We start from the raw sequence: 12,500 nt of genomic DNA, 5'->3' as shown, positions 1-12,500 counted from the left end.
ACCGAGGGTGCCATCTTGTGGCCAAGATAAGACAAGACATTAATCCTGTTGTATCTGATTTTAACAGGTAATGAGTCAATCTTATTAATGGTTTTGTAGTATTTTAATGTATCTGTTTTAACAGGTGAATGAGTGACCCATATTGTTTATTTTGTATGATTTATTGTACTGTTCATTCCATGTGCTATTTCAATGTGAATTAAAATGGAGTCTCTCTGGGTGTGTTAAGAGAGTCTATGAACCGAGGGCGCCATCTTGTGGCCAAGATAAGACAAGACATTAATCCTGTTGGTATCTGGTTTTTAACAGGCCCATTAAAGAGCCTGAGACGCAGTGCTGACTCCTGCCTGGTTATTGACACCACACAAGAACACAACGCAGCATAAACCATCGGTTACATTGGTGCCATTGACCTTCCGGATTCATCTGCCATCGATGTCGTCTCGATCGCCATGGGAAGCTGAAGATCGCCTTTGTTCCAAGTTGGTCACTCTTGGCCGTGTGGGGCATTTTGAATACATCAAAAAAAGGAGAAAAGGTTGACAACTGAAAAAAGGAGAATAATTACTTTAGAGTGTCAAATAGAATAAACCAAATACTTTATTAGATAAGGTTTTATAAAAAAAAAAAAAAAAAAAAAAAAGGAGAAAAGGTTGACAACTGAGGAAAGGAGAATAATTACTTTAAAGTGTCAAATAGGAACATTGGAAAATTGGATTATTGGATATTGTGTGACTATATATATATATGTACTTATGTACGTATGATTTTTATTTTTGTATATTTCTGTGAATTTTTCATTTGTCATGGATCCAGTCGGGATCAGCCTTCGGGAAACTAGAACACCCACACTCAGAGAGGGGCAGTGTGGGGGGTGGACAGCAGACCCTCAGTGAAGATGAGTCAAGTCTCGAGCTTCTCTATGTTAACACCTGTTCAGCCATGCCAGAATGCCAAGTCGTGGTTCAAAGATCAGCAGAGGTGCCAGCTTTCAGTGAATTGTTCTACACTCAGGTCACAGTGAATGACAGAGTTGGACTGAAGGGCATGATTGATTCAGGATCCATGGCTTGCACCCTGAATGAGGAGGCAGAATGTAAGCTCAGAGAAGCTGGGGCCCTAGTGGGAGAACCTCAGTCAGCAGGAAGGATTATGCTGGTTGGCTGTGGAGGAAAACAGACCCACCCCAAATGCATATATGACTTAACACTGACCATCTACGGAGTGAAATGCTTCGTCCCTGTTCTAGTGGTCCCAGGTCAGCGCGATGACCTCATCATCGGATCAAACGTTCTCAAGCACCTAATGAGTGTCATGAAAGGTAGTGACACCTACTGGAAACTCATATCTGCGGCAGGCAAGTATTCGCCGCCTGATCATGAGCAGTTCTTGGATATGATGTCATGTACCACCAGATGGAGGGGAGACGAGGCCCCCGACAGGATCGGCACTGTGAAGTTACCCCATGCCATCACGCTGCTCCCTCAACGTGAATACCTGGTGTGGGGCAGGCTGCCCAGCAATGTGCCAGTGTCTCCAGGCAGCACAGTCATCGTGGAGCCTTGCACCTCTAAGGCCAGACCGAGAGATGTGCTCGTTGGGCGGGTTATCACGCCAATGTGGGGAGACCGGTGGGTGCCTGTGAAGATGACCAACCTCTCACCCAGACCAATCACCCTGAAACGCAACTCCATGGTCGCTGATGTCTCACCTTGCCTTGCGGTGGAAGACCTAGACATCCAGCAGGGCTCCTGCACGATGGAGGCAGGAAGGCCAGGACAGGGTATCAGGCCGGCTGCCACAGATACCGACCTCAGGGACAGGCTCTCCACCCTCGGGTTGAGTGCCCTCGACATCGACTCGTGCCATGCCAGCTTCTATTCTAAGAAAGAGCTTGTTGAGCTTGTCGAAGAGTATCAGGATATTTTCTCCAGGCACTCACTTGACTGCGGCAAAGCAGAGGGGTTTGTGCATCGCATCCGCCTGACAGATGACTGGCCGTTCCGCATGCCATACAGGAGAGTGCCCCCTGCCCACTATGAACATCTCCGGCAGGTGCTCACAGGGATGGAGGAGATGGACACCATCCGCAAATCCATCAGCGAATATGCATCTCCCCTCGTCATGGTCTGGATTTTAACAGGTAATGAGTCAATCTTATTAATGGTTTTGTAGTATTTTAATGTATCTGTTTTAACAGGTGAATGAGTGACCCATATTGTTTATTTTGTATGATTTATTGTACTGTTCATTCCATGTGCTATTTCAATGTGAATTAAAATGGAGTCTCTCTGGGTGTGTTAAGAGAGTCTATGAACCGAGGGCGCCATCTTGTGGCCAAGATAAGACAAGACATTAATCCTGTTGGTATCTGGTTTTTAACAGGCCCATTAAAGAGCCTGAGACGCAGTGCTGACTCCTGCCTGGTTATTGACACCACACAAGAACACAACGCAGCATAAACCATCGGTTACATTGGTGCCATTGACCTTCCGGATTCATCTGCCATCGATGTCGTCTCGATCGCCATGGGAAGCTGAAGATCGCCTTTGTTCCAAGTTGGTCACTCTTGGCCGTGTGGGGCATTTTGAATAAATCAAAAAAAGGAGAAAAGGTTGACAACTGAAAAAAGGAGAATAATTACTTTAGAGTGTCAAATAGAATAAACCAAATACTTTATTAGATAAGGTTTTATAAAAAAAAAAAAAAAGAAAAAAAAAAGGAGAAAAGGTTGACAACTGAGGAAAGGAGAATAATTACTTTAAAGTGTCAAATAGGAACATTGGAAAATTGGATTATTGGATATTGTGTGACTATATATATATATGTACTTATGTACGTATGATTTTTATTTTTGTATATTTCTGTGAATTTTTCATTTGTCATGGATCCAGCAGCTAATTCAGAAGGGGCTGGGGTCTCTGAAGGAGAGAGTTTATCTGGGGTGGGCTTTGGGAGAGGTTGGTTTTTGGGTGATGAAGGCCAAACGCCTAGGGCGGGTGGGTTGCAAACCCCACGGTTTTGTTCCACTGGTGGCCAGGTCCCCCGGTATGAATTGCCAAGCCCACAAACAGCTTCTCATGTAGATGAAGGCCAAACGCCTAGGGCGGGTGGGTTGCAAACCCCACGGTTTTGTTCCACTGGTGGCCAGGTCCCCCGGTATGAATTGCCAAGCCCACAAACAGCTTCTCATGTAGATGAAGGCCAAACGCCTAGGGCGGGTGGGTTGCAAACCCCACGGTTTTGTTCCACTGGTGGCCAGGTCCCCCGGTATGAATTACCAAGCCCACAAACAGCTTCTCATGTAGATTTGAGTGCTCTCATCTCAGAGTTCGCCAGTCAGATTGGTCAGTCGATTGCGACCCAGTTACAGGGTGACAGGGGTGTTAATAGGTCCATGTCAGCGGAGAGCCCTAAATCGGAGCAGAGAGCTCCTGAGTTGAATTTGTCAGGTGTAAAGCTCGTCATGCAGTCCGATGTTAAGGAGCCACCAATTTTCAGGGGCGATGGCAGTGATAAATACTCCGTTCGTGAGTGGGTGGAAGTAGTGGGGGTGTATCTTATGAAGAAAAACACACCGAAACACCAACAGTCACAAGAGATATTGTCTAAGCTAATGGGGGGGGGGGGGAAGATGTAGTGAGAATTACGCTACGACACAACCCCACACTTGACCCCATCAAGACTCCCGACTTGATCTTTGACATTCTGAAGCAGCACTTCGGTGAGCTATCTTACTCATCCATGCCCATGGCTGACTTCTATAATATCAAGCCACTGCAGCGGGAGGGAGTGATGGAGTACTGGGTTAGACTGAACAATGCTATTGATATAGCAGATGAGTGTCTAAAGAGGCAGGGGCGTAGTGTTGAGGATCCAGGACGTGAAGTGTCGATGATGTTCATTAAGTACTGTCCAGACCCGGTCCTTTTCAACAGGCTCAGCATCAGAGCGGCTGAAGAATGGTCGACCAGCGAGGTCCAGGAGCGCATCGACAGCCACCAGCGTGAGCTCAGGACATGCACCCAAGCCAGTTCTCAAGCCCCGCAGATACATGCACTGAGCCACACCCAGACGGCCATACCACAGCATATGGAGAGACCACCAGTGCATGTCAGCACAGCTTCACATCTCTCAGCTGTCCCAACTGCGGCAGCATACGATGTGGCATCAGTCTCAGCCCTCACCCCACAGCTTTCGCCCACAGCAGCCCAGTTCATTCCGGCTCCAACAGCCGCTCTCACTCCACAACTTACCCAGGTGCTAATAGCCCCTCACCCGGTACCAGTGGTCACTGCTCAACCTGGTTTTGAGCCAGGTCATCGCCAGCCGGTTCCGGGCCTCACTGCAGATGTCGACGTAGATGGCATGCGTACTCTATTCAGCCTCTTGGGTCGCATGATGACACAGCAGAATGTGCAGGTGGCAGCCCATGCACCGGCACCGGCCCCGCCAAGACAGTTTGCTCCGGGTCCTTTTCAGATGAGGAACTGCCGGGTCTGCGGTGATACCGGCCACTCCACGCTCATGCACTGCAGGAGAGAGAATCTGTGTCTCTCATGCTTCACTCCAGGTCATTGGAAGAGAGACTGCAACAGGCGTGGACAGAGGCAGTCAGGTCAGGGCGACCCCAGTCGGGATCAGCCTTCGGGAAACTAGAACACCCACACTCAGAGAGGGGCAGTGTGGGGGGTGGACAGCAGACCCTCAGTGAAGATGAGTCAAGTCTCGAGCTTCTCTATGTTAACACCTGTTCAGCCATGCCAGAATGCCAAGTCGTGGTTCAAAGATCAGCAGAGGTGCCAGCTTTCAGTGAATTGTTCTACACTCAGGTCACAGTGAATGACAGAGTTGGACTGAAGGGCATGATTGATTCAGGATCCATGGCTTGCACCCTGAATGAGGAGGCAGAATGTAAGCTCAGAGAAGCTGGGGCCCTAGTGGGAGAACCTCAGTCAGCAGGAAGGATTATGCTGGTTGGCTGTGGAGGAAAACAGACCCACCCCAAATGCATATATGACTTAACACTGACCATCTACGGAGTGAAATGCTTCGTCCCTGTTCTAGTGGTCCCAGGTCAGCGCGATGACCTCATCATCGGATCAAACGTTCTCAAGCACCTAATGAGTGTCATGAAAGGTAGTGACACCTACTGGAAACTCATATCTGCGGCAGGCAAGCATTCGCCGCCTGATCATGAGCAGTTCTTGGATATGATGTCATGTACCACCAGATGGAGGGGAGACGAGGCCCCCGACAGGATCGGCACTGTGAAGTTACCCCATGCCATCACGCTGCTCCCTCAACGCGAATACCTGGTGTGGGGCAGGCTGCCCAGCAATGTGCCAGTGTCTCCAGGCAGCACAGTCATCGTGGAGCCTTGCACCTCTAAGGCCAGACCGAGAGATGTGCTCGTTGGGCGGGTTATCACGCCAATGTGGGGAGACCGGTGGGTGCCTGTGAAGATGACCAACCTCTCACCCAGACCAATCACCCTGAAACGCAACTCCATGGTCGCTGATGTCTCACCTTGCCTTGCGGTGGAAGACCTAGACATCCAGCAGGGCTCCTGCACGATGGAGGCAGGAAGGCCAGGACAGGGTATCAGGCCGGCTGCCACAGATACCGACCTCAGGGACAGGCTCTCCACCCTCGGGTTGAGTGCCCTCGACATCGACTCGTGCCATGCCAGCTTCTATTCTAAGAAAGAGCTTGTTGAGCTTGTCGAAGAGTATCAGGATATTTTCTCCAGGCACTCACTTGACTGCGGCAAAGCAGAGGGGTTTGTGCATCGCATCCGCCTGACAGATGACTGGCCGTTCCGCATGCCATACAGGAGAGTGCCCCCTGCCCACTATGAACATCTCCGGCAGGTGCTCACAGGGATGGAGGAGATGGACATCATCCGCAAATCCATCAGCGAATATGCATCTCCCCTCGTCATGGTCTGGAAGAAGGATGGTGGGCTGAGGATTTGTACGGATTTCAGATGGCTGAATGCTCGGACTCTGAAGGATGCCCATCCGCTTCCTCACCAAGCCGACTGTCTGGCAGCCCTCGGAGGCAATGCCTTCTTCAGCACAATGGACCTAACCTCCGGGTTTTACAACGTCCCCATGTGCGAGGAAGACAAAAAGTACACTGCCTTCACGACACCTATTGGCCTGTATGAATACAACAGAATGCCACAGGGACTCTGCAACAGTCCAGCTTCCTTTATGCGGATGATGTTGGATATCTTTGGCAGTCTCAACTTCACCAGTTTGCTCTGCTACCTGGATGACCTCCTTGTATTTGGCCCCACCGAAGAGGAAGCCCTTAGCAGGCTGCGAGTGGTCTTCCAGAAGCTGAGGGGCAGTAATCTCAAGCTGAGTCCGAAGAAATGTCATCTCCTGCGGGAGTCAGTCAAGTTCCTTGGTCACGTAATCGACCGGAGTGGTGTTGCTGTGGATCAAACAAAGGTGGATGTGATTTCTAACATGCCAAGGGAGGCTGTAATGGAGGAGGATGGCTGCACTCCCTCCGTGAAGAGGCTTAGGTCCTTCTTGGGCATGGTATTTTTCTACCAGAGCTTCATCCCTGGATGCTCCGCCATTGCCAAGCCTCTGTTTGCCCTGACAGGGGGCCAGAAGAGGAAGGGCCGTGGTGGAAGGAGTGCCGGCATGTTCAGGAAGTTGACCGCTGCAGATTGGAGTCCTGCATGTGAGGAAGCATTTCATAGGCTCAAGAGGGAGCTCCTCAGCTGTGCTGTGCTGGCTCATGCAGACTTTTCGAGGCCCTTCATCTTGTCTGTCGATGCATCTCTGGATGGACTAGGGGCAGTCTTGTCACAGCTACCCGCTGGAGAGGATAAGGCACGCCCCATCGCCTTTGCCAGCAAAGCCCTCAGCAAGTCGCAGCAGAGATATCCCGCCTATCGTCTTGAATTCTTGGCTTTGAAGTGGAGCGTCACGGAGAAGTTCAGTCACTGGCTGAAAGGGCACGGCTTCACGTGTGGACTGACAACAACCCACTCACCCACATACTGACGCCTATGAACAGCGATGGGTGGACAAGTTGTCGGCCTACAACTTCGACTTGAAATACATCCCAGGTCCAAGGAATGTTGTTGCAGACGCACTCGGCCATGACCCCTTCACTTCTCCCATCAGCAGGCGTCTCATTCAGGAACCCTACAGTAGCTTGGTGCATGAAGCAGAGGGTGAAGAAGCTGGCAGAGTGCAGGATGCTTTTAGGCTTAGCATCCAGCATGTTCAGGTGGTCCAGGGATCTGAGTCCGCACCGGACATGGCTGGTTCCTGCGGCTCCTCTGAAGTAAGGGCTGCCCTGCTGCATCACAGTGACTGGACGGCTACTGCAGAGAACAGGGCTACTTGCCTCGTTCACCAGGTACAGCAGCTGCAACCTGCTGGTCAAGATACCTTACCTTCATTCACCTTACGTGAGCTGGAGGATCACCAGCTTCAAGATTCTGCCATCGCCGGTGTGCTGCCATTCGTTGTCCGCAAGCGACGTCCTTCCAGGCGGGAGAGAAATGGTATAGATGCAAGATCACTGGCTGTGCTGAAACATTGGGAGAAGCTCAAGGTCCGAGACAGTGTCTTGTACAGGGAGACAAGAGATCCAGTAAGCAAGATAAAGAGGCTTCAGTTGGTGCTGACGGAAAGTCTGATGGACAAGGCGTTGGAGGGAGTGCATGATTTGGCAGGACACCAAGGTCGGGCCAGAACCCTCCATTTGGCAAGACAACGTTTCTTCTGGCCTAACATGGAGAGGGATGTGAAGGAGTACGTTCGGTGCTGTGAGAGGTGTGTGCTTGCTAAGACTCCAGAGCCTGCAGCACGAGCCCCGTTGGAGAGCATAAAGACCTCAGCTCCCATGGAACTCGTCTGCATCGACTTCTGGGCAGCGGAAGGCAAGAACAAGAACTCTGTTGACGTGCTTGTGATAACTGATCACTTCACGAAAATGGCACATGTCTTCCCATGCAGAAACCAGACGGCCAAACAGATTGCCAGAAAGCTGTGGGACGGTGTTTTCTGTATCTACGGGTTCCCTGAGCGCATTCACTCAGACCAGGGTGCCAACTTTGAGAGTGAACTGGTGTCCGAGCTGCTGCAGTTGTCTGGTGTGGCCAAGTCTCATACCACCGCCTATCACCCCATGGGCAACGGGGGCACAGAGCGGTTCAATCGCACCCTGGGGAATATGTTGCGAGCACTCCCTCTCAGAGCCAAGCAAGAATGGCCTCAACAGATCCAGACGCTGACCTTTGCCTACAACGCGACCGTCCATGAGACCACTGGCTATGCGCCGTTCCACCTGATGTTTGGGCGTGTGCCGAGGCTTCCGGTGGACGTTGTATTCAGGTCTGCCCTGCATGATCCCGTTGTGGTGGATTTTAGCAGCTACTCTAAGACCCTCCAGACGTACCTGTATCTGATTTTAACAGGTAATGAGTCAATGGTTTTGTAGTATTTTAATGTATCTGTTATAACAGGTGAATGAGTGACCCATATTGTTTATTTTGTATGATTTATTGTACTGTTCATTCCATGTGCTATTTCAATGTGAATTAAAATGGAGTCTCTCTGGGTGTGTTAAGAGAGTCTATGAACCGAGGGCGCCATCTTGTGGCCAAGATAAGACAAGACATTAATCCTGTTGGTATCTGGTTTTTAACAGGGCCATTAAAGAGCCTGAGACGCAGTGCTGACTCCTGCCTGGTTATTGACGCCACACAAGAACACAACGCAGCATAAACCATCGGTTACACGCGCATACATGTTCCCTCAGTTGCGCACAGAACAGATGATTATTATGCATAACAAGAGAAATGCCGGCCGCCGGCCGGGTAGCTTTCTACAACGGCCGGGTACTTATCAGCACTTCTGCCCTGAGTGACTACTAATAACACGCCGGGTAACCGCGTGTGTGCACGACTGCACCCCTGACCTTACCTACTCCTACTAGTTACACAGCCGGCCAGTATGACTTACTACCATAGTGTCTTTATACCTGTATCACTGTACATATTAATACTACAACTCTGTACATACATCTAATTAGCACTACACTCAGTAGTACTCATTTATATATTTTATACCCAGTTTAATCACCTGTACATTACATTTGCACCTGTACAGTACTCGTTGTATAATGTCAATACATTTGAATCTCATCTAAACAGGATACTTGCTGTGTGTCTTAATGTATATTTTAGCAAACCTCCCATGTAGATAGACACCATCTGAGACCATTGCTGGCTTAGAGGTTTCCTCTCCTCTGACTGAAAGGTAGATCACTGGTTACAATCAAGAGTCTGGCGCCGGCTAGTGGTAGTAGGCTGCCACTGCATATTCCTTTTACACACACACGCACGCACGCACGCACGCACGCACGCACGCACGCACGCGCGCGCGCACACACACACACACACACACACACACACACACACACACACACACACACACACACACACACACACACACTATCCTGTGGGCAGAAAGGGAGTTAGATATGCAGGTCAGCGTTCCCTGGTTAAATGACCACAATGAGTCAGATACAGGTCAGCGTTCCCTGGTTAAATGACCACAGTGAGTCAGATACAGGTCAGTGTTCTCTGGTTAAATGACCACAGTGAGTCAGATGCAGGTCAGCGTTCCCTGGTTAAATGACCACAGAGGGTCAGATACAGGTCAGCGTTCCCTGGTTAAATGACCACAGTGAGTCAGATACAGGTCAGCGTTCCCTGGTTAAATGACCACAGTGAGTCAGATACAGGTCAGCGTTCCCTGGTTAAATGACCACAGTGAGTCAGATACAGGTCAGCGTTCCCTGGTTAAATGACCACAGTGAGTCAGATACAGGTCAGCGTTCCCTGGTTAAATGACCACAGTGAGTCAGATACAGGTCAGCGTTCCCTGGTTAAATGACCACAGTGAGTCAGATACAGGTCAGCGTTCCCTGGTTAAATGACCACAGTGAGTCAGATACAGGTCAGCGTTCCCTGGTTAAATGACCACAGCCGTCAAAGTGTTCTACTTTCGTTCTTAAGCACAGAATTTAGAATGTGTGTACGCACAAAAAAATCGGGATTTATCACACGTGCATACACGGGTCGTACGCACACCTGCAAGTACTCTGTCTTGATAAATATCACTTGATCTACGCTCCACGCTCGTGCACGGTTTTTACGTATTTGCATACCAGAACCGCCCCGATTAACCAAACATGGAAACAGGCCTCCCCTTCAAATACCACGAGGAAATTCCTGTCCGTGGAATGTTGGAAAATGGCCAAGCGAACAAAAAAGAGAAATTACACCGACCAAGAGGTGGATCTCCTCGTCACAGAGGTGGACGCCAAGGCAGGCATACTATTTGGTTCCCTCAGCTTCGGCATAACAAGCAAAAGAAAAAAATGCTGCGTGGGAGGCAGTCACTGAAGCAGTAAATTCCATATCCCCGCAGCAGCGAACTGTTGCGGAGATAAAGAAAAAGTGGTTCGACGTCAAGTTGACAGCCAAGAAGCGCCTGGCGGAGTACAGGAGGAATGCCAGTGCGACTGGCGGGGGGCAGGTATGTCGTGTATGTCATATATGATATATCTGTTATGATGAATTGAAAATGGGGGAACCTGATGTAAACAAGACGAAAGTCTTTCTCTGGTCTGCATCCCCTTAACAATTGTGTGTATTGAGCCGTACTGTATTGTACCAATTCTGCAATCTGTTAATACAGTTTTTCAATCAATCAATTAAATTCAGAGTCAGAGTGACCAGGTTCACACTGGACCAGCGCATTGCAAGCATTATCAGGGACGATGGGGTGGAAGGCATTCCGCGCACCACAGACACTGATGCGTGGCTGGGCCATCCAGCCAACAGATGGAAGGTAATAATATAATATACACTTCATTTGTATAGCACCTTTCATACAGCAATTGTCACATATCAGTAAAGAAGACGGGCATAGAAATAACTTTGTTGTCAATGATTTTATTGAGGGACATGACAAAAGAATCTCTTCATTTATTTGAAACAATATTTAACCGTATGGTTTCGAACCTTTCTAGCAAATAAATAAAAGGTAATTAAATTGCCTATTCATTCCACAGACAACTCGGCTGAGTTGCTCTTGACCGTCGATCCCGTCGACACCCAGGAGGAGCAGGAGGCGTCCTGCAGCCGACCCCCTTCGGCAAGCAGGGGGCAGAGGGTCCATCCGGTCCTGACGGAGGCCGTGATGTCTAATCAAGAGACCACCATCACCCTCCTGAGCGACATGAGGGACAAAATGCGGCTCACACGCCAGACTGTGGCCCAGTTGGTTGCGTTCCTGTCGGGCATCGACGACAGTCTCCAGAAAATCGCTGCAAAGGAGAAATAAAGGCCGTAACCACTTTTGGCGTTGGTGTCATTATTAACCATGCTGGATGAATGCCTTTTTTCGTTCCGTTGTTTTAAAGTTCGATTGATACCCTGCATGCACGGTAAACTGAGTGTCATCTGGTCACTTTTAAACTGTCAGCTACTTTTATTCAAACAATGCAATTAAAAAATGGTTCCAATTCATTGAATTCAGCTCAATTCGATTTCAAACGGCAGTCTTTTTTATTATGTATAGGTTACTAATGATTATTTAATAAATATGAATTAACCCCAATCTCAGTTCTTACAGTGCATGGGGTAGACTTACTTAAAACTGCTCGATGATCCTAGCTCTTGTCTGCATTCCAGTGGCGTTTGGAGGTGGCTGTTCCACGTCTGGCATGGGGTCGTCAGGTATTTCGGGTTCTAGCAGCGGGATGCCATGCCTGATGGCCATGTTATGGAGCACACTGCAGGCCACGATGATGTTGCAAACCTTTTCAGGCCGGTACTGCAGTGTGCCCCCCGTGCCAGACAGGCAGAGCCACCGACCCTTCAGGAGACCAATTGCACGCTCCGCGGTGACTCGTGTGCGTGCGTGCGCCCGGTTATAGGTGCCCTCCTGTTGGGTGGTGGGGTTGGTCAGCGGCGTCATCAGCCATGGCTTCAGTGGATAGCCACGATCCCCTGCATTAAAAGAGATATAATTTAATTACAGATACCAGTAATAACATTACAATTTAATTAAATATAGTCCTAAATGTGTAACACTCACCAATAAGCCACCCGTCTTCAACAGGCCCACCCTGGAGACGAATGCCCACAGAGCTATTCTGCACCACAAACGAGTCGTGCGTTCCTCCTGGCCACCGGGCAACAACATTTAGGAGTGCCAAACGGGCATTGCGGATCACTTGGACATTTACCGAGTGGAACCCCTTCCTGTTTACGTAAATGAATTCGTTTTGTGATGGTGTTTTGATGGCTATGTGTGTGCAGTCTATTGCTCCAATTATGTTGGGGAAACCGGCGATGGCGTGGAAAGCCCTCTTGACCTCGACCTGCTGTGCGTGTGTGTATGGGAATTTGATGTAGTCTGGGGTTAGGGACATGATGGCATCCAACACTG

General features: G+C 49.4%; 1 protein-coding gene across 1 annotated transcript in view; it reads right to left on the bottom strand.

Annotated features, from left to right (window-relative positions):
• Positions 1-11,699: 11,699 nt before the first annotated feature.
• Positions 11,700-12,500, bottom strand: part of LOC311239732 (putative nuclease HARBI1) — a gene marked incomplete at both ends in the record, with an annotated part of 1,129 nt that continues 328 nt past the window's right edge. Inside the window, 3 exons of the mRNA XM_084338429.1 lie at positions 11,700-12,058; positions 12,147-12,233; positions 12,399-12,500. The exon at positions 12,399-12,500 is cut by the window's right edge and continues 328 nt beyond it. Coding sequence (XP_084194555.1) covers positions 11,700-12,058; positions 12,147-12,233; positions 12,399-12,500 — 548 coding nt within the window. The remainder of the gene's footprint in view (positions 12,059-12,146; positions 12,234-12,398) is intronic.

This window comes from Notolepis coatsorum (genome assembly GCF_963971535.1).
Source record: "Notolepis coatsorum genome assembly, contig: SUPER_13_unloc_1, whole genome shotgun sequence".
Taxonomy (NCBI): Eukaryota; Metazoa; Chordata; class Actinopteri; order Aulopiformes; family Paralepididae; genus Notolepis; species Notolepis coatsorum.
Note: the sequence above shows the minus strand (reverse complement) of the source record. Positions and strands in the feature narration are given on the sequence as shown.